The sequence below is a fragment of the Mandrillus leucophaeus genome, unplaced genomic scaffold, assembly GCF_000951045.1.
Source record: "Mandrillus leucophaeus isolate KB7577 unplaced genomic scaffold, Mleu.le_1.0 Scaffold198, whole genome shotgun sequence".
Lineage (NCBI taxonomy): Eukaryota > Metazoa > Chordata > Mammalia > Primates > Cercopithecidae > Mandrillus > Mandrillus leucophaeus.
The window spans coordinates 4,674,236-4,697,615 of NW_012102009.1; the positions used below are offsets into that span (position 1 = coordinate 4,674,236).

A 23,380-nucleotide genomic window follows, 5' to 3' on the forward strand; every position below is an offset into this window, starting at 1 on the left:
TCTGTGTTCAAGAAGTTAACAATGTAGATAATCCAAAATGAAGTGTGCTTTGTGGCATTATCTGAGCTGTAGATATTAGATGACTAATGTAGTATGTGCTCTGGAAACTTGTAACAGTTCAAATGAAATAAAGCCATTTTATAATGAAACCACTTTAAAATCCTCCGTTTTCATCTTCACTAGAATGACAAAGCACCAACTTAAAGTAAACCAACTCTCTCCCTTTCTCTGAACTTGCTGTATTTTCTAAGAAGGAAAAGGTAAAGAAGAATTGAGTCACTAGGAACTTGATGAAAAATCTACCACAGTATATGTACCCAAATTTACAGTATCAAATGGTTTCCAATATCAGTTGAGACCCGAGGCATTTAAAAATATATTCATTTATTCATACATATATTCACTTTACAATATTGCATTTTCACATACATAAAAATCTAAAGCATTTTTAAGAATTTATGAAAGTCTTGTACTGATGCTTTGGCAATCTCTTCACAAAATATTTCATCAGGAATAGATACGAGTTTGTCCAAAGAGATGTAGTTAGGTTTTGCTGGATCATACTGTGCTCTTCCTAAATAGGTAAGAAACAAGTGTCTTTCTTTGATTTTAAACAGCCTTGTATTAAATACCTAGAAAAGAAAAAAAGTTTTTAAAAAACATTGCACATTGGAGGATGAAATATTAAAAAGTTTACTTGGCAAAAATTTTAATAGGTTAACCAATACAAAGTACTAACCACGTGTTCAGGAAGTAGGATAAATGCCAGAGGATTTAAATCCTATATTTTCTGTTAGAAAACTAGAAAAAGGGATTCAAAATCAACATACAAAAAAATAATAAAATAATTAAGGGCTATAATGTGGGCAAAGATTGAGTGCTCCAGAGACAGAGGAGAATGTGTTAAAAAAGCGAATCTTCGGCCTGGTGCGGTGGCTCACGCCTGTAGTCCTAGCACTTTGGGAGGCTGAGGCAGGCAGATCATCTGAGGTCAGGAGTTCAAGACAAGCCTGGCCAACATGGCAAAACCCTATCTCTACTAAAAATACAAAAATTAGCTGGGCGTGGTGGCACATGCCTATAATCCCAGCTACTCGGGAGGTTGACGCAGGAGAATTGGTTGAACCCAGGAGACAGAGGTTGCAGTGAGCCGAGATCCTGCCACCGCACTCCAGCCTGGGCAACAGAGTAAGACTCTGTCTCAAAAAAAAAAAAAAAAAAAAAAAGGGCAAATCTTCAAGCCTTACCCCAAAACTACTTAATCAGCAACTCTGAGAGCTAACTTGAACCAATGTTAGAGATCAAGATGTTATTGTAAAAAAAATTGTAAGATTTCATAATCTGTAACACCTCTCTCTCTTTTTAAATTCCCACACACCTCCCCTTAACTAGAATCAAAATGAAATGAATCTGACCTCTGCGAGAGCAACTGGGAAAGTATGTCTTACCTGCCTCAAACTAAAACTCCTAAAAACTACAGTGAGCAGCAACTTTAGAAAGGAGTCAGAAGCAGGCAAGGCTCTACAGCCGACTGCAGAAAGAAGAGAGAAATGGGAGATCTGGCCAGACTTGAGCTACAGCCCTGAAGCCTGAGAGATCTGTGAGGCCCCCTAGCGAGGCTCAGAGGAAGCCTTTCAATATTATGCCTGCCTCAAGCTCTCCTCTTGGCTGTTACAGACACAATGTGAACACAGGACATGATACACAACCCCTAGGCCTCTTTCCCTACATTCAAGTGAAAACAGTAACAGATCAGTTGGAAAGGACACTATGAAAAGCAATTGTTGAAAACCAAAGTACTATGAGAAGAGTGACTAAAAAAAGTACAGGGTGCTACCTCAACATGGGATTGGCTTGCTTTTGGAACAGAACATCTCCCTTTTCAGTCTCTGCTATTCTGCCCTTGTTCTGATCATTAAATTCCCATAATCACAATATTATGGATAATGAAGATGTAAGAAGTTATATATATATATATATATATATATATTTTAAAGTATGACTCCAATGCAGTGATTCTTGGCTTAAAAAACTATCACCCAGCTGGGCACGGTGGCTCACACCTGTAATCCCAGCACTTTGGAGGCCAAGGTGGGCGGATCACGAGGTCAAGAGTTTGAGACCATCCTGGCCAACATGGTGAAACCTCATCTCTACTAAAAATCCAAAAATTAGCTGGGCATGGTGGCGGGCGCCTGTAGTCCCATCTACTCGGGAGGCTGAGGCAGGAGAATCGCTTGAACCCGGGAGGCGGAGGTTGCAGTGAGCTGAGATCATGCCACTGCACTCCAGCCTGGCAACAGAGCCAGACTCGGTCTCAAAAAACCCAAAAAACCAAAAACCAAAAAACAACTATCACCCAGCATACAGACAAAACCACAAACGGTTCTGATGCTCCCAAACTATTATTAATTTCCTAAATATAATAACACTTCAAAGCATTTATTTAGCTTATGAGTAGATATTATGTTTACTTCTCCAGTGGTCCAAAGTTACTCCATCATTAGAGAGTTGTGTACTCTTTCAAGTCCAAAAGTTACTGCTCAGATTGAAGTGTTTCTCCCTTCTTTTTTTATGGGTGTGGTGGTGCAGGAGGAGGGTTGTTGGCCACCAGGGGCTACTCTGCCATTGGCACAAAAATTTCATCCCATTAATGACATATTAAATTCTTCGGAGTTAAAAAAAAAACGTGCCCCTAGCCTGAGAATTATTGGTTCCCTCTAATCCTTAGGTGGACTTCAGCTTTGCCTTCACAGAAAATCACAGAGGAAGGGGAGAGCCAAGGTTTCGGGGGATACTGAATATAACCTCTTTCCTTAGCCTAGTGATTTCTTCACATTCATTACCCTAAAACTGCTTTTGTTATCCTCTACCTTCCACGATCTCTTCTTTGAAATGACTAAATTACTTCTTTCCCCATTTTTAATTAATCCTAAGTCAGATCTGCCAACCAGGAATATTATCTGCATGAGAAAATTAGTTCCACGCCACTGAGATTTAAACACCAGCCAAAAATTTAAAGTCTATATCAGCCCGTTCACAGCCTTACTGTCTGTTAATGTATTTTTTCATTAATAAGCTTTTTATTTTTCTGTTCTTTTTCACCCAATAATTCCACCCAGACTCTAGGAATCTGAGAATCCCAATTTGGAAGCCACAATTCTACAATAGAGCTTCTCAGAAGCAAGGGTTTGGGGTGCCTACAAATCTGTGTTTTTAAGTGATTTTGATACATCTGGTCAACTTATAATTTCTTCTATTTGGAAAGCTCCTCTCCATCTTTCAAACACCACTCACTCTTCTACAGACAATTCAAATGTCACTTCTAGCAGATCCTAGTAAAAGGCTTGGGTTTTTAAACTGGACTGCTGGAGTTCTAATCGTGGTTGTGCCCCAACCTTGTTACTTGGGTAACCTTGGACAGGTTACTTAAATCTCTTTAAGCTTAAGTTCTTTATGTGTAAAATAGGGGTAATAATAACATCTACCTCACATGGTTGTTGTGAGAATTAACTGTGTTAATACAAATAAAGCAATAAAGATAGAGCTGGCACACAGTAAGTACTCAATTGCTGTTATTACTTCTATAATTCTCCTACCACTTCTAAATCACACTGTAAGAGCTCAGATTAGGACTTTTTACCATCATATAAAGCAATTTTATTTTATTTAATTAATTAATTTATTTTTTGAGACGGAGTTTTGCTCTGTTGCCCAGGCTGGAGTGCAGTGGCACGATCTTGGCTCACTACAAGCTCTGCCTCTCAGGTTCACACCATTCTCCTGCCTCAGCCTCCTCAGTAGCTGGGACTACAGGCGCCCGCCACTACGCCTGGCTAATTTTTTTTTTTTTTTTTTTTTTGTATTTTTAGTAGAGACGGGGTTTCATGTGTTAGGCAGGATGGTCTCAAACTCCTGACCTTGTGATCTGCCCAACTTGGCCTCCCAAAGTGCTGGGTTTACAGGCGTGAGCCACAGCGCCCGACCAAAGCAATTCTATTTTAAAACCTGTCTTCCACACTCGATTATAAGTTCCACAAGAACAGAGACCATGTCTGCTTGACTTTTGTATCCTCAGTGCCCAGTGTCTAGCACTGATGGATGCTCAGTGATATACTGGAAAAATGACAGACCACGAAGGTCAGGAGGGGACAATATCATATATTCTTACCATCATCTATGGTCCCTGAATTACCCACCAACCCAGGGAAAAACAAACTGTCATTGCTTTTTTGTTGAAGATTATTTTACAATTACTCCATGAGTCAAATTCACAAAATTGTAGGCTTCTAACACTTCCATAATGAGTATATTTATGTTTGGTAAAATAGGAAAATCCTATATTAGAGACCCATTCCTCGTGAAGTATAATAGGCAAATAAATATAGCTGTATGTGAAGGAACTGGATCTAATGCAGTCTAGTTCTGAGAGCTGTATTAAGGTAATATTTCTTTTACCCATCTTTTTTCAAAAACAGGAACACACGTGTTCTAGCAAATGGAGTAGAAGGATCACTTAAATAAAAATTCAGTTTGTCATTTATCCAATAAATACTGAGTGGCTATTTACATAGGAAATAGGAAAAAAGGATTACTTTGATAAAATCCAATCATTCATTGGTTCATCAAATATTAATTGTGCGCTTCCCTTAGTGCCAGGTGTAGTTCTAGGCACTGGGGATTTGGCAGTGTATAAATCAGACAAAGTTTCTGCTTTTAAAGAGTAATATTCAAGATCAATATTCTTGTGAACAGCAGATAATATCACTCACTAGGTAAAGAATACAAGAGTTTGATTAGCTTAGAAAATATAATTACGGCTTGGACATTATGGCAAACTGGAACACTTTTATATTGGGATGGGGATCATTACAATATGGCTCATTGATTCATGGATTTAAATAAACTGTGACTAAAAAGTACACGTAGCAGTGAAAAGACCTTTAAGGGAAGTGATCTATTTCAAAGTTAAGTGGAGAAAAACATGAGAGAGACTACATTCGACTTGTTCTGCCTGATTCCAACAAACAGAACTAGGACTAGGTAGAAACTCCAGGGAAACAGACTAATCACTGATTTCTCCTCAGGAGATGTACATTTGTGCCCTGAAAGTTGTAAACTCTTCCCAGTGTACAGAACCATGCAGCTGGACAGCAGCTCTGAATGAAGCGCAATGGCAGCGCTTACAGAGAGAGCTGTGAGTGGCATTACCTGTGGGAACTTGACAATGATGTGGTGGGGAATGCTCATCACATTGTGCACAAAATCAAATGTCTCGGTAAGTTTCCTTTTATTTGCAGTTAACATCTTCGGGATTCTGGTGATCATATGTTGAATTTCGTTATGTTTAAAACCAAGTTCAAGACGGTAAACCTAAACGAAAGTAAATTTGCTATGAATAATAAGTAGAAATAGTTATTTTGGTACTATGGCAAGGCTGCGCTGATTCTTTTTGTTTTTGAGATAGAGCTTGTTCTGTTGCCCAGGCTTCAGTGCAGTGGCACAATCTCCTGCATCAGTCTCCCAAGTAACTGGAACTACAGAGGAATGCTACCACACCTGACTAGTTCTTGTATTTTTAGTAGAGCCAGGGTTTCACCAGGTTGGCCAGGCTGATCGTGAACTCCTGACCTCAAGTGATCTACCCGCCTTGGCCTCCCGAAGTGCTTACAGGCATGAGCCACCGCATCTGGACAAGATTCTTTGAGACTGCGTCTCGCTCTGTCATCCAGGCTGGAGTGCAGTAACACGATCTCAGCTTACTGCAACCTCCGTTTCTTGGATTCAAGCGATTCTCCTGCCTCAGACTTCTAAGTAGCTGGGATTACAGGTGCCTATCACCACGCCTGGCTAATTTTTGTATTTTTAGTAGAGATGAGGTTTCACCATGTTAGATAGGCTGGTCTCAAACTCTTGACTTCAAGTGATCTGCCCACCTCGGCCTCCCACGCTAGGGTTACGGGCGTGAGCCACCGCGCCTGGCCATGATTCTTCTAAACTTAAAATAACATTTTAAAATTTGGAGACAGCTATGCCAGTGCCTTCAGGGAATTACAGCTTCCGGCTCCTGGGGTCACCGGAATTTCAAACTCCTCTGCTGAGAAAGAGCTACACAGTGATCGTCATGAAGATCACCAAAGGGGCAACCATAATTATGAGAGAGAATGAGTGACATGGGAGGGCTGCAGGTCAGAGGCAACACCAAACAGATCCTTCAGCAGCAGGATCATCAAAATGCTTTTTGAGCTTTTGCTCCCAAGCACACCGACATATATGTTGTCTGAAAAAATGACATGTCAACATTCCAAGCAGAGATAAGGAACTAAACAACCAAACATGGGCCAGGTCCTCTACTTGCTTCCATAGTGTCCTGTGTGCGCCCACCAAGTAACTGCCCCCATCACTCTGGATTTGATCCCCCACTAGACTGTAAGCTCCTTGGGAGGAGGAGCTGTCTCCCCAGCATGGCGCTTGGGCAGGAGCTCAATAAAGATTTATTTAATGACTGAACTGTTCACCTCAGAAAACAGCCCTTACATAATATTTCAAATACTACTACAGCTTTATATACTAACTAGTCAGCTGCTCTTGGCTTCATGTTATTCTCTTGCAGGAAGGACAGTAAAGAGTGTCTAGTACATTCTGTGATAGAATGAGAGTTGGCAATTGGGACAGGTGCAAAGGAGAGCAATGTGTTATCTGTTACTCTTTTCACAGAAGTCTTTTGGATCCAGCCTCCAAAACTCCCTGAGACATACACAGACTGTCATGCTGGCCAACAGGAGTAGTTTCGTAGACTGGTAACACTGCCCAGGTAACAAAGACATCAGACTCCCACAATGGGCAACAGAAACAGTTTCAGGGTACCACTTATATCCCTATCTATTGCTTTAGGATTGTGGGTATCAATGTCTGCAAGGTGATTTACTCATGTTAATACCTGGTCAACATGAAAATATTAACTGAAACAAACTGCTTGCTAGACATTTGTTAAAGATAATTTCCTATTTCTCTTTTTAGAAATAACTTATTTTAAAGTCTAGTTTTCTTTTAGATGACAGCAAAATCTATTCTCTTCAGAGGATTTTAACACTTAAAGAAACTGATTTCTCAAAAGCCTAAAGTTGTCCTACCTTCATATTTTCTTTCACGGGTTCCAGACTTCCAGTTAGCAGCCTTGGGAGACGAACTACCAGATCTCTAGTCTGTGGTTGCAAACAAAACAATCTAGTATTACTATATGTGCATCTTTAACTAGTTTGGAGGATTAAGGCATTACTAAGACACAAAGTTAAAACTTAAAATATGACCCAATCAGAAAAATGATAGGAACCCCAGGAATATATAATGTTAGTACTGTTTGGAAAAAAAGAAAACAAAAACTGAAGGAACCAGTTTGATTAAGTATTATAAAATAATGTAGCTCTATGTTTAAACTAGCAGGATAATTCATTTTTGTACAAAAAATACCAGAAATGTATATGATTCACATGGGCTGGGCATCTGTTAGGAACATGAGATTTATCAGCTACTAAAATGTACCAGACATGGAAATAAACAAATTCTCTCCTTTTCTTTACCTTTTTCACACTAAGTTCAAGTTCTTTCTGAAAAAATCCCAATCTGTTATCCAGTCTTTCCACTGAAAAGTTCAGCAAAAATGGTGCTTTTCTGACCATCTGTGCAACATCTGCTTTACTGAAATTTTTTGAAAGCAGATAAGCCACCCTAGAGAAACATAAATACATACGCATGTGATAAACATTTACATTCTTTTTTTTTTGAGACACAGTCTCATGCTGCTTTCCAAAATAACAGCTATTTTTAAAAAGGCTCCCACATCCTAAATTACTAACTAAATAAAAGCATTCTGTAACAATGGCAAAAATGGCAAAAACATGTTTAAAACAAAATAAGCATTCACCCAACTCTAGATGGTTTCCATTTACACTTAAAAACAGAAAATAATTCTGAAATCCACTAATAGGTATTAGTTGTGGTTTTTGCCATTACTTTCAATAGCAAAAACATGATTACTTTTGCACCAACCTTTAGATTCTCTTTTCAATTAATCTGGTTTATTACTTGGTAAGAACGAATGAAATAGCTTCTGCTTAAGTTTTTTTGTTATTTTTTTTTTTGGGATAAGAACAGAAAAACACAAATTAAGAAAACAATACAAATTAAGAAAATTAAGGAAATAATGGTTACAACTGAGAGAAGCATTTTTTAGGTTAGTATATTTACTGAGCCCCTCCCTTCCCCTCTTCTATTCTTTTCCTTTCAGGAAGAGTCTCGCTCTGTTGCCCAGGCTGGAGTGCAGTGGCATGATCTTGGCTCAATGCAACCTCCGCCTCCCAGGTTCAAGTGACTCTCTTGCTTCAGCCTCCCAAGTAGCTGGGATTACAGGCATGCACCAGTAGACCCTGCTAATTTTTATATTTTTAGTAGAGACGGGGTTTCCCCATGTTGACCAGGCTAGTCTCAAACTCCTAACTTCAAGTGATCCGCCCATCTTGGCTTCCCAAAGTGCTGGGATTACACTTGAGTGACCATGCCTGGCCTGAATATGTATTTTCATAAATAATTTTTTACTACGGTCTTTCAATACGTATTTTGTTAACTTAGATATTTTCCTGCTAAGTTTTTGAAAATTAAACTATGTAAGTTAGTAAAATATAGAAAGCTTGACTATAAAATAACATTTTTTAAAAAAAAATCTAAGAACATAGTAAAAGATAGTTTTACTAAATGTCTAAAATATATCAGGATATTATTTTGTTTAATTCTAACTAGAAAAACCAAAAAACTTGTGAGCCAGGTAAATTTTCCTCATTACACTTGAGGAAACATGGATTCAGGGAAGTTAAATAACTTGTCTGAGATCATCACCTAATTACTGACAAAACTAAGATGTGAACTCAGGCATGCCTACATCTAAAGCCTATGGTATTTTCATACTATATACCCAAACTTATATTACTTTATAATCACATGACTATTACTCCTTTAAAAATAGTTAAAATATTTATAAGTTTAAGTATATAAAAATTTTAAGTGCATGGCAAAATAAAACAAAATAAAACAAAAACACCCCACTATAAATGAAGTCAAAAGACAAGTGACAATCTAGGAAAAATATCTGCAACATATCTCAGATACAGAACTAATTTTCTTAATATATAAAAGAACGTTTACCAAAAAAGAAAAAAGCCTGGTTAAAAAATAGCAAAGGATATATTACAGAAAAGGAAATGTAGACAGAAATTCAACAAATGAAAAGATGCTCCAAACAACATTCCATGTTTCAACATTTGATGCTCCAAACCAACAAATAAAGTATTCTTTTTATCTATACAATGAACTGAAAGCAAAGTGCGATAGCACTGTATTTGTGAGGATAATAGGGAAGCTGGCACTTCTGTACACTGTTGGGGAGAGTATAAACTGGAAAAAAACCCTTTGAAGGATAATTTGGCAATATCTACTGAAGTTACAGATGAACATACCCTTTGACCTAGCATTTCCACTTTTAGAAATATGTCCTACAGAGAGACACCAATATGTGTGATTTTTCAGAAGTATACAAAGTAAGTCACTGCAGCCTTGTCCTAACAGTGGACTGGAAACATACTCCACGCTTATCAACAGGTACTAGGGAGATCCGCAGCATGGACTGTACTAGAGTTAAAAAGAATAGGCAGCACCAAGAAAAAATAATCTCCAAGATATAGTGAATATAGTGGGATACAGAATAGTATGTATAAATGCTACCAATTGTTATGTATTTGTATTCATGTGTGTATACACAGATATATGCTTTATAGAACATTCCTAGAAGGTTGAACAAAAATTCCTGATAACAGCAGCTGTATCCATAGGTGGGTCCTGGAAGGCCAAGGGACAAAGTAGGAGAAAAGGAGGTATTACTTGTTGTTTTTTTGGCAGCAAGGTTTGGCATTTGATTAAAAAATTATCAAAACTATTGTCTACATTGTAATGATTTTTCCAATAAAAAATTAAGATATAATGCCCACCCAACAAAAAAAAAAGAGTATTTAAATAATTAAAATGCCAATTATTCATTTGAAAATTCTACAAGGATCTTTTAAACATAATTTTTTATTGAAAAAATAAGTACATGAAATCAGCTGTTATAGAAATAAGACTGCTGCATACATCAGAACTAGTAACAAAGTTCATTTAAATAAAGGTTCTCACACCCGTGCCTATTCAGTATTTTTTTACTGTATACTCTTTTGAATATATGTGGTTGCATGACGTATTACAAAATTCTAAGTAATTTTTATAAACGTTCTACAGCTTAATTTGATAGCCAGCCAGGTTTAGCCAGATTTTATTTTTTTAAGAAAAAAACTTAGGAATCAATGGACTATGATTAGGAATCAATGGACTATGCTACCTATGTGAGAATATTCCTCAGTTGTTAGGAGCATGTATGGCTTGAGCAAGTAACTTAAGCTACTAAGCTTAAGTTTCCTTCAAAGAATTAAATGCAGAGACAGTATGTAGTAGTCAGAACCCTGGAGTTTGATTAACTGGAGTTGAAACCACTTACTCTGCTACTTATACTAATGGTGTGTAATCTTGGGCAAATTATTTAACCTCTCTGCGACTCCCATGTACAAAGGGGCTATTAACAATAAGTGCAGCCTGGGAAATGATCCCTACCCTCCTGGTATTCATGCTTTCTTGGAATAAATCTTGAGCAAAAAGGCTGGTTTTTGACTGCAGAGGGAATTAGTGTTCCTGACAGCCAGGAAGACTAGAGCTGGATATGTCAGATTAGTTTCTTAGAATCATTCTCTCTCCCCTCTGTATTGTGATAGCCTATCTATATTACACCAGAATATCACTCTCATGAAGGGAAAGACTGTCTCTGATGTCTAAAGTTTAGGCCAGTGTCTCGCATATAGAAGGGCTCAAATGTTCAATTTAATAAATGCGGTTTTTGTTTCGTGTTTTTTTTTCCTAATTCTGAGAAAAGACATTAGACTATGATGGTTTAAGGAACTGCAAAGCTCTCCGAAATGTAGTGAGAATCAACATCAGTGTGGAGAACAGTCTGGAGGGTCAAGACTAGAGGCAGACCAATTAGCAGACTGTTGCAGTAGTCTTGGTGTGGTATGATGGGGAACTGAGGCAAAACAGTCAAAGCAAAGATTCAGAGAAATGTCATGACTGATTTGAGCTATAAGAAAGGAAGAACTGATGGGCTTTCATGATTTATTAGATGTAGATGATAAAAGAAGAGAAAGCAAATTAATGCCAATATTTCTGAGTTGGCAAAAGGTATTCAGTGAATCTGGGAATACAGACTGGCTTGGGTGACAGGTGGGGGTGATGATGAATTCAAAATGTTAACTTAGGGACAGGGGTTTTGTTCTCTGTGGTATTCCCAATGCCTAGCAGGATTCTTACCTCATGGGTCAATATCTCACTGTATTTATTTTCACAAATTCAGTAATTCTTTGAATGTTGAATGAAGTACAGAGATGTTTATAAAAGTGCTCTTTAAAGAAGAAAACAAGGAACAACCAAAATAGCCAACTTATGGAAATGATTAAGCAAATTACATAGGAATTTGCCACGACAATATCAAACATCTAACAACAAAAATTGGCCAGACAAAAAAACTACAAAAGAGCTTATCTTTAAGCGTACTCTCAGATAAGTTAGCTATGTGTTGATGATTTTATTTTTTTAAGAAAAAAACTTATTCCAGTTTCTAAAGAGAAAGAGTTAATTACTGACTCAGTAATAAGTTGAAAACATAAAAATAATAATGGAGCTGGGCAGGGTGGCTCATGCCTGTAAAATTCCAGCACTTTGGATGCCAAGATGGGCAAATCACTTGAGGTCAGGAGTTCAAGACCAGCCTGGCCAACATGGTGAAACCCCATCTCTACTAAAAATACAAAAATTAGCCAGGCATGGTGGCTACCCATAATCACCCAGCTACTTGGGAGGCTGAGGCAGGAGAATCACTTGAACCCGGGAGGCGGAGGTTACAGTGAGCCAAAATTTTGCCACTGAACTCCAATCTGGGCAACAGGGCGAGACTCCATCTCAAATAATAATAATAATAATAGGTAGTTGAATAAAATAACTGTTGTAAATACTTAATTTAGATCAAAAAAGGTCTATAACAAAAAAATAACTTTCATGTTCATTATCTCCATAGACTCTTGTGCAGCAGAGACTTAAAGAATAATTTCCACATATATTTCCTTCATAACCACTTCTTGGGTTATATGATAATCCTTTTTTTTTTTTTTTTTTTTTTTGAGACCGAGTCTCACTTTGTCGCCCAGGCTGGAGTGCAGTGGCGCGATCTCAGCTCACTGTAAGCTCCACCTCCTGGGTTTACGCCATTCTCCTGCCTCAGCCTCCCGAGCAGCTAGGACTACAGGCGCCCGCCACCTCACCCAGCTAGTTTTTTGTATGTTTTACTAGAGACGGGGTTTCACCGTGTTAGCCAGGATGGTCTCGATCTCCTGACCTCGTGATCTGCCCGTCTCGGCCTCCCAAAGTGCTGAGATTACAGGCTTGAGCCACTGCGCCCGGCCGATAATCCTTTTAAAAGTCCTACCTGATCTTCAGATTTTCAAGGTCTTCAGAGAAAATTGCATGATTTTTTGTCAGGAATGCTCCCAGTTGGTTATCCTCTATACCCACGTCTTTAAGAAACAGGAGCATCTGCTTAATGTCTTTTTCAAAATCCAGTCTCAGAAGGAGGTTTGCTGCTTCTGTATGTTTTTCTATCTTGGACAAATCCACTCCTATAATAAATTATAAATACTGTTTGAAGATGACTTCTTAGTTCACCCGTTAAACTCATATACATAAGCACAAGAAATTACTGATGGAGATCAATACCTATCCAAAGGAGCACTGAGATAGATCACTAGAAACTTCTAAATATTTTTAAACTAAGTTGGTTGCAGAAACAACATAGAATTTATTTTAAAAATCAAGTACAGAGGAAAATAGAGCATTTAGTGCTACATTTCCCCCCAAAACAAATTCACTAAGTCATACTGGAGTAGGGTCATCATCTTTGTCTAAGGTTTCTTGAATATTGTTTCAGAATGTTTGTCAGTCCCTAATGAACCCCGTAGTAACTGGTAATTCTGCAGGGTAACAAACAATATGAATAAAATGTTACTGTCTCTGAAGATTTTATGATTTCCTTAGTTATAAGCATTATTTTAAAAATATGTTTATGATTCCCATCATAGGGGGAATAAAAACGATCCTGTGCCTTACTCATCATTGTAATCTCTAGGTCTTTAGCACAGAGACAAGTCCCTTGAAGAAACTCAAGAAATGTTTGAGAACAAGTGAACACATAGCCCTTCAAGTATACAACAAAGCAGAAAATATACAACCTTAAACCTCCACATTTAAAACTTCTTAATGGCATCCACAATAAAAAAAAAAAAAATCATATTCATTATAACTCCAAATATTAGAACCAAATATGATTATAAATCCAAATTTCTTGATATTAAACAGGTATTGATAAAAGATGCCCATGAACAGTGAAATGGATTAAATACACATAGACACAATGATATGGTTAGGCTGTGTCCCCACCCAAATCTCATCTTGAATTCCCATGTGGTATGGGAGGGACCTGGTGGGAGGTAACTGAATCATGGGGAGAGGTCTTTGCTGTGCTGTTGTGTAATACTGAGTAAGTCTCACAAGACCTGATGGTTTTAAACAGGGGGGTTTCCCAGCACAAGCTCCCTTCTCTTGGCTGCTGCCACATGAGACGTGCCTTTCACCTTCCGCCATAATTGTGAGGCCTCCCCAGCCACATGGAACTGTAAGTCCATTAAACCTCTTCCTTTTGTAAATTGCCCAGTCTCAGTTATGTCTTTATCAGCAGTGTGAAAACAGCCTAATACACCCACTCACAGAATGAAGATCCAGAATAAACTAAAAAATGTTATTATACAACAATATGCATTTCAGATCAAATAGATAGACTATTTGTTAAAATATATGGAACCACTAGCTATACCTTTGAAAAAAAACATTCTCTTTATATCTTACATGAAATTAATTCTAGATAAAGAATCTAAATATATACTAACTCTACTAGAAAAACATAAAATTTAAAAAAAAATTAAGTTTACAGAAAAGTATAAAACCTATGTGTAGAAAAAGGTCTGGAAAGCTTTTCCACGAATTGGTAATAGTGGTTACTTTTGAGAAGTGGAACTGGGGATGAAGAGAGGGTAAGAGGTCCTTCTCTTATAATATCTGCACTTTTGACAACCAGATGTAATTCTTTTGTAATTTAAATATTAGTAGAAAAATAAATCCAATTATTAGATGGACAAATAAATAAGATGAAAACCAGTTCCAAAAATCTGTGATAAACGGGAGAACAGATGCTTTAAAAATAACATAAAGGGTTCAGACTTCACATTTAACTCAATATTACAGCTGACATGAACTGAAGTGCCTTGCTCAGCATGAGCTGTCACACCCTGACTGTGCTCGAACAGAAATCCTGAAAAGCTGCTTTTTTAGCAGCAGTAGGAGAGCAGAATCTCATCAGGAATGCACACTGCTCTCAATGCAAATAACTTGGGCTCACTTCATTTCATTAACTTGAAAAAATAGTCCCTGAATGCCCACTACGGACCAGGCACTTCTGTTAGGCACTGGGGTTATAAAAAAAAGAATAGTAAACGATTCTAACCTCTAGGTGACCAGTCTAGTTGGGCTTTACCTCATCAGTTCAGTAATTACGAATATTACCATTGTATTCAGTTATGGTTACACGTATTTAGTACATCAATCAGGGTCTAGCAGGCTATACAACGTGCCCTAGAAAGCACAAATGACAAGGACTTTAATGAAGGGACTCTATACAGCGGTGTGAGCAGCCTTAAGAGAACAAACAAGAACCCTCCCAACATTAAAGAGACAAGGAGGCAAAATGTTACCAAGGCACAGAGGGACTACAGGCTATTAAGGAAGGGCTGCTCGAGAGAGCTGTTGTCATGGAGCGAGGCAGGTACAGGACCCAAAGAAGGCAAGGAACATGGGAAAAATATCCCCACCTGGCTCTTCTACCTTCTGTCCTATAGGTGCCTCCCGCTGGCTGAAGCTGCCAAGAAGCCAGCTGGCATAGGAACCCTGGTGCATAGGGGTTTGGCCTCCTGGGACACAGATCAGGCAGAAAATGGGTCTCAGAAGCAAACAGAGAAGCAACTAGGACTTGAGTACTCAAAAATACTGTCTGACCAAGCAAATAAGTCTCCCTTAAGTTACTATCATTTAAGTTATTTCTAACACATGCTGTTGAAGTATCAGCATACAGGTAAAGGAATGGCTGAAACATATTCCAAACCTGTATGTATACTGTAAATTATTTAAAGGTAAGGACTGGGCCAGGCATAGTGGCTCATGCCTGTTATCCCAGCACTTTGGAAAGCCGAGGTGGGAGGAGAGCTTGAGCCCAAGAGTTTGAGACCAGCCTGGGCAACATAGTGATACCCCCTTCTACAAAAGAAAAAAAAAATTAGCCAGGATGGCATGTGTCTAAAGTCCCAGCTACTTGGGGGGCTGAGCGGGAGGATCACTTGAGCCCAGGAGGTCAAGGCTGCAATAAGCCAAGACCGTGTCACTGCACTCCAGCCTGGGAGACAGAGCAAGACCCTGTGTCAAAAAAAAAAGGTAAGACAGGGACTGTGTCTTAGTTTATCTTGTATTACCCATGGCACCTGCCATAAGACAGGGAAAGCTGTTTCGAGAGGAAAGGTGACGTCCTCACAGCAGACATCATCATTTTCCTACCTCTGAATGTACATTTTTAAAATTATATGTTTATGGAGTACAACATGTTTTGACATCTGAATATATAATGGAATGATTAAATCAAACTAATTAACATATTCATTACCTCACATACTCATCATTTTTTTTGTGGTGAGAACACTTAAAATCTACTCTCTTAACAATTTTCAAGTATACATTATTATTAACTACCATCATCATGCTGGACAATAGATCTCCAGAACTTATGCCACCTGTCTAATTGAAACTTTGTACCCTTTGCCCATCAACTCCCCATTCCTCCCCACCCCCACTCCCCAGCTCCCTCTGCTCCTAAGAGTTCAACTTTTTCAGGTTTCATATATAAGTGAGATCATGTAGCATTAGTCATTCTGTGCTTATTTCACTTAGCATAGCATCCTCCCGGTTCATCCATGTTGTTGCAAATAACAGGCTCTCCTTTTTCAAAGCTGACTAGTACTCCAATGTATAAATATACCACATTTTCTTTAACCATTCATCCACTGATGGACACTTAGGCTGGTTCACAGAACACTTTACTTGCATCTCTCATGTGGGACTTATCACTTTGCCCTTCATCCTTGCATTAATATTTAGATGTTTCTGAGGACTTGAAGCTTCTTGAGAACAAAGGCCATTCTAAACATACAGGTAACGTTTGGGTAACTGGGCACAGAGTGATGAGTATACAATTATAATGGAGTGTCATGAGTGCTAGGATCAAAGTAAGCAGGAAGTGAAATGAGAGCCTGAAGAGGGTCACTCTGTCTGCAGGGTCAAGAAGACACTTTAGAAGTTACTTGGACTTCAGTGATGTTCTCCAGTTGTTGGAGTTGGCTAAACAAAGGAGGGAAGTGGCAAGCCATGAGCTGAACAGGTAAGCAGAAGCCAAATCAGGGCAAGCTTTGATGCCATAGGAAGGTTTTGAAGGATTTTAAGTAGGTCACTGACTTAGATCTGCATTTCAGAAAGAACACTAACACTGTAAAGATATCAGAGCCAATACTGCTGAGGAGAAGACTATCAAGATAGGAGGCTCCTGCAGCCACTCAGTGACAAATGAGGACCTAAACAAGGTAGTGACTGTAGGATGACAGAAGTGGACGGATTTGAAAGAAATAAAGAGGGTAGCATCCATAGGATAAGGTGTTAAATTAGATGTAAAGAGGGAGGGGACAAAAGCAATAAGAATCAAGGATAGGCTGAGTGCAGTGGCTCATGCCTATAGTCTCAGCACTTTGGGAGGCCCAGGCAGGCAGATTGCTTGGGGCCAAGAGTTCAAGATCAGCCTGGCCAATAGGGTGAAACCTCATCTCTACTAAAAATAAAAAAATAGCCAGGCATGGTAGCACATGCCTGTAATCCCAGCTACTAGGGAGGCTGAGGTGGGAGAATCGCTTGAACCTGGGAGGCAGGTTGCAGTGAGCTGAGATGGCGCCACTGCACTCCAGCCTGGGAGACACAGTGAGACTCCATCTGAAAAAAAAAAAAAAAAAAAAAATTCAAGGATGACTCCCAAAGTTTCTAACAGAGCAAAGGTTTTTCTTTTTCCTCTCCTGTTAAAAATCACCTCCCAAAAATATGAGGAATGAGAAACAAAAAAAAAGATCCTTCTTTGAGGAAACGAGATTATATCCCCACATATCTGAAAACAGATGAAGGCATGGCAACAGCCTTATCAGAGAGGAGAAAGACGACACTGAAATGCTTGCAAATGAGAATCTGGCAAGTGGTAAGTGATCAGTACCACGAAAAACTCCAAAGTCTCCAAAATTGGAGTCCCTAGAAATCTGAGAGATTAGAGGTGAGGTGCAGACTAAAAACTGGCAGATTCGGTGTGGAGAAATCTGACCTCCCCCAAATCCAGTTCCTCTCAATGCACCAGGAGAAAGGAGATTCATTATCTGGGAAAATCAAGTATGAGAAGTACCAAACCCAGAGAAAATGAGGAAAGCAAAAGTTTGTAATAAAATGCCAGACTAAAAATAAGATGACTAAATTAAAGTTTGGAGGGAGATCTCCTGGTTCCCTTCAGCCATCCAGATCCAAGTGCAACCTAATGGTCAACAAGTGAAGACAGCTATAGAGTAGGCCTAGAGAGAAACCATCCAAATCAGGAGGACGGTGGCTTCAGGAAGGAGGTCAGGGTAGTGGGACAAGCAGGGAACAATCCACTCTGGAGAAATGGAATACATCATCTGATAGGGTTACCTGGGAAAAACTGTCCTGCGCGGCTATTGGAAGGTATGGAAAAGTTTAACCCCAGAAACAAACAAACAAAACAATTCATCAAATGAAGAACAAGGCAACTATTAATGCTGGAAAAATGAAAAGTTGTACAGGAAGGTAAATAATGATAGCATACTTCTTGTTAGGGCAGATAGCAATATTTATAGTCATAATTTAACTACTGATTGATCTAAAATTGTAATTTATATTAGGAGAATTGAAAAGAATACAGGAAAAGTAGATGTGTACATACAAGAGATCAAATGATGTCTAAAGCTGATGAATAAACAATTATTTTAAAATGAGGAGGTTGAACACAAACAGAAACCATGATACAAGTTAAGTAGATACATCTGTGGAATAGGATGCAAGATCAGCAAGGATGAGGCAGGGAATACAGTTTCTCACTAGAAGCCTTTTTATACTATTTGACTTTTGCTTATGTTTGTATACTACTTAGTATAGATTAAATTGTTAATTTAAAAAAGTAAAAAAGGTAATGAAGAGTACATACAAAAAGTACTTGTAGTTTAGTCAAACTTACCTAGAAGAACTAACTTCTGCAGAGTCTCAGAATGATCCACATAGTCTCGAAGTGTGAATGAAGCTGGTGGCAATGGAGGGTCTGCAATAATCTGAATAGCCTCTTCCTCTGAAATTGGCTGCATTGGAGACAATGGAGGCAATTCATCCAGTTCTTTGAAAGACAGAAACAAATTAGTGCTCTAATATGCACACTTAAAACTATTTCTACAAAGACCGGCTCTTCCCTTGTTTGCTTCTTTCAATAGTTAAATCTCGGGATGATTTTAGAATTAAACATTCAAGAGGACCCCAATTTTTCACCTTTTAAGAGGTAAGGTTACAACTATTTAGACAGACTAACTACTGTTCCTCCAAGATTAGAAATTTGTTGGTAAATTTTAAAGCACACAATGCCTTTCCTTCACTTAATCAGTAGGTGAGAATGCTAAAGATTACCTAACTTTCAAGCGCATTTTGAAAGAGATTGAGTTTACCATAGCCTGTTAACTTGGCCTAAAGTACACATATGCCAACAGTCTGAATTGCATGGATTAAAGTAATTATATCCTGAAAGTCTTTGTTTTGACCCAATGCCCTTCCCTTCAAGTTACCCTCAAATACATCTTTAAGAGGGCTTCTATGATTGTTTCTACAACCTGTAGTCCTCTCTACAGGAGATGTGACTCTCTCTAGTACGGTGCTGATTCTGAAGTTGTTTTTGTTTTTTTAAAATCAAACGCAGTACGGAAGACACTTAGAACCACACAATACCTTAAGCTAAGGAATCAGGTCTGTGATTTCTTGTTCTGTTTTTTGCCTCTAATCATTAACTAGCCTTTCTCATCATTTATAGCCAGCATCTCCTCCCTGCCCTCTCCCCAGCTCTCTTTCCTTCATATTCTACTTAACCTTATATTATTTCATTACCAGTGAAATATTCCTAGAATAGGACCCATAGGAAGGAGAGGACGGACTAAAAAGCGATATGAGGGCACTTTCTGGAGTAACATAACTGTTTTATTTGTTGATTGCAGTAGTTGTTAGACACTAAATGCGTATGTCAAAATTCATAGAACTATATATCCCACAAGATGAATTTTACTTGACATAATTATACCCTAATAAAACTAATTACTAGAATAATTTTGTTTTAAGAATCTAAACAACAAAGTATTTAGAAAGCAAATGTTTTATATGTGTAGCTATAAAATAATCTTACATGTTAGCCCACAAACTTTTTTTCTTAGCCAGTAAAATAAAGGTATGATAGAAGTTCATCAATAGAACCGGTATTATTCTTTTTCTTTCTTGATACAAAATATTACCTGAAATGGGCTAGCAGAATGTAAACAGGTAGCTTGTTCAAATGGCCAAAGTAGAGAAAGGGAGACTTTTCTGAAAGTTCAGAATTACCTTCTAGAAACAGCTCAGAATCAAAGCTGGGTATCTTTTGTGTCTTCTGCGACTGTTCATTCACGGAAGGAAGCAGACTGCTTTGGGTAGAATTATTCTCTTGACTACTTGAGCTAGTAGACTGGGAACTATTCCATAAGGAGGAAGTCTTGTAAGTCTTAAATCCCCACTGGAGAAAGCAATTGTCAGAGGATATCTGAGGCTGAGCAGAAAAGCCATGTAACAATGTTCTTCCTGGTCTAGTAAAACATTTTGTGAGTTGTGCAGCATTAATGAGGCTCCTCAACTTAGCTGAGTTAAACCACCTGGGTATCTGTTGGGCTGACAAAGCCATTTTTCTTAGTCTACAAAGGAAAGATATAACCGTCAAAAGAAGAGAAATTTAATTTACTTAAATGTTTAAAACAGTATTCAAACAACAAAAAAATAAACTGGAAATTGTTTTTTTCTAAATGAAAGGTGTTTAAATATAGTTAGTCTAAAATAGTGAGATGTTTCTTATGCACAGGAAAGTCCAACAACAAGGCAATCTCAGTTACAAACCAATAGACTTTGGGTAGAATTATTCTCTTGACTACTTGAGCTAGTAGACTTCTGAGTGGAAAATAAAGATATACTGTACAATTTAAAAACAATGCAACATCACTGGTGTAAGAAAAATGCTTAAAACAAAAATCTGCAAATGTTCAAATGACAGCAGACCTCACTAATCTGTTAATTTAATCATTTAAAGAGAATAAGCTGATGCAATTAAGTGTTCTTGAAATTTGGTGTGAAGGATGTTTCTGCAGCAGACTGCTGATCAAAGTAACACTGAATTATTCAAATGCATTTTATATTTTATGTATATAAATTTGTCCCAAAATGAAAAAACAGAAATCTACTGTGTCCTAAATGAATCATCAAATTATTATTATTGATATATAGAACAGTGAAAGCAGTTTCTTGCTTCATTCTCAGGGCTGAACACTGTTGATTACTTCACAGATAAAGCTGTTCTTCCAAAGGGAATTGAACAAAACCAGTTTTGTCAAGTTTTGTTTCACTGTAGGAAAGAAGAAAAAAGCCTTCAAAAAGAAAAGGTCAAAACTAGCAAACAAAACCAAGTAACAGAAATGAATAAGCAACCAGCAATTAATACCTGTATATTTTGACTGAAAAAGTAGTTTTCAAAAAGATTTTTATCAGGAAAGGCTAGTGCTATGTTAAACTCCAGGAATATGAAGGGATTTATATTTAGCCAGCCAATAAGAAAGGTAAATTTGATGCATATAATCTTACATTAAATAACATTATCCATATAAAACACAGGATAGAGTCAGGATGTAAGAAATGCTCAATAAATGTTGGCCATTATTATTGATTACACAACCAAATACAAATGAATTCTGCTGAATTAATTGCGGCCTACAACTTTATACTTTGTTTTTCTACATAGTGGAATTTGGCTTGTTTTATGCTCTAAATTAGACCAAATACTTGAAATACTTGAGGGTCTAATCTCCTCTTGGAGATGCGTAGTTTTGGGAAGTTTGCTGAAAGAGATTTTACGAAAGTGAAAGTGTCCTTTCATCCTGCAATTATTTATTATTATTACTTATTTATTTATTTTTGAGACGGAGTTTCGCCCTTGTCGCCCAGGCTGGAGTGCAATGGCACCATCTCGGCTCACTGCAACCTCTGTCTCCCGGGTTCAAGCGATTCTCCATTGTCGGCAGCTGCCTCAGCCTCCCGAGTAGCTGGGATTACCCGTGCCCGCCACTACGCCTGGCTACTTTTTTGTACGTTTATAGAGATGGGGTTTCACCATGTTGGCCAGGCTGGCCTCGAACTCCTGATCTCACGTGATCCACCCACCTCGGCTTCCCAAAGTGCTGGGATTACAGGTGTGAGCCACTGCGCTCGGCCCATTTTGCGATGATTTTAGAAAAGAAATAAGTATTTTTGCGATGATTTTAGAAAAGAAATAAGTATTCACAATAACCTGCTGGGATAGGTGGTTTCTGTCAGATTTTGGTAGGAAATGGGCTTCCAAATGTGCCAAGTTTTCCCTCAAACCTACAACATTCATTCTCTGCACAGAAGTCATAAGGGCACTAAATTGGAAGCCAGAAGACCTCGGTTGTGCTACGTTGACAAGGCTGTTTCTGGCAGCAGTCTAACAAAATGTCTAGCCCATGATGTGGGGTGGATGTGGGGTCAATAACCATTCTTCAAATAATGCTTTTTTAAAAGGCTAAGGGTACAATACGATGATTCGTAAGGCCCCTATCAGCTCTAACATTTTTTGACGTCTAAGCACTTCATGCTACTTCAAACTTCCGAAATCCCAAATTCATCCTGAAGCCTTTCCACACTCAATACCCCTTAAACATCAGGAAGATTCACTTTCAAATTTCATCCCGTCATTAAAAGATCTTTGTGCATACAACTAATGTTTATCCTTGCATTTTTATTTACAAGTGCACTATCTTCTCCACATTATTTCATTGCTGCCTATACATCTTAACAATTGATTAATTGTTCATTCACGAGAGCAAGGCTGGGTCTCATCCCTGGATCCACCCTTCCAGGGACTATTCTCCACTCTCCCAGAGCCTTGTACTGCTCTAATGCTTGCGGAATGGAAATAAATCAATGGCAAGTACAGTTAACTCACTGGCTTACATAGTATGCAAAAGCGGGTAGGGGATAAGCAGATGTGTATAAAAGCCCTGTGAGGTGGCAACCGGAAGTCTTCTAACAAGTTCCTTTCATCAGGAAAATTACAGAAAACCCTTAAAAAACTCTGAAGTCTATTAATTCATATATACGGTTCTCAGTGAGTGCCTAGAGCTTCGCTTGAAAAAGGCACTGAAATAGGGTTCAAGATTTCTACCTAAGAAAGGCTATAAATGAAATCAGGAAAGAAAGGGAGGTATGGGGGTAGCTTCCTAATACAGGGCCTCTCAATACTTCCTAGGCCATTTTAGCCCATTTCAGTTCCCCCAAACTTCCGCAGGAAGGCAGAGCCCCCTCCTGAGGCTTCTCACACCGCGCTAATTAGTCACCATGGTTGAGTTTTCACGCCAGCCAGGGAAAAACACAAAACAAAACTAATCACCTTCGACTGGGCCGCGAAAACCTAAAGGCCCTTGAGGCCTTGGGGCGCGGTCTGGACGTAGGTGCGCCGGAACCTGAACTCCTGCCAGGACCGCGATCCTCGCGCTGAGGCAGCTCCTGCTTTACCTGTGGCGAGGCCTGCGCCCCGTAGCGGGTGACCCCGGGACCGACCGACTCGCAGGGCCGCACGCCCAGTCCAGCAGTGCCGCACGCCGGCTCCTCAGCCTGCCCGGCCAAGCGCAGCCGCGCTCCCCGGCCCACGTGGGCTGCG

General features: G+C 38.7%; 1 protein-coding gene across 2 annotated transcripts; it reads right to left on the reverse strand.

Annotated features, from left to right (window-relative positions):
• Window positions 1-364: 364 nt before the first annotated feature.
• MTERF3 (mitochondrial transcription termination factor 3) lies at window positions 365-23,335 on the reverse strand. Of its 2 annotated transcripts, XM_011978670.1 has the most exons (9): window positions 23,236-23,335; window positions 20,008-20,351; window positions 18,614-18,766; window positions 12,614-12,803; window positions 7,581-7,728; window positions 7,134-7,205; window positions 5,212-5,373; window positions 740-801; window positions 368-632 (listed from the first exon to the last, which is right to left on the reverse strand). In XM_011978670.1, the coding sequence occupies exons 2-8, from the start codon at window positions 20,339-20,341 to the stop codon at window positions 775-777; spliced, it is 1,086 nt and encodes a 361-aa protein (XP_011834060.1). In that variant the 5' UTR covers window positions 20,342-20,351; window positions 23,236-23,335; the 3' UTR covers window positions 368-632; window positions 740-774. The 2 variants fall into 2 exon arrangements, with proteins under 2 accessions (XP_011834059.1, XP_011834060.1); XM_011978669.1 differs by lacking the exon at window positions 740-801 and having other exon boundaries at window positions 365-632.
• Window positions 23,336-23,380: the final 45 nt, after the last annotated feature.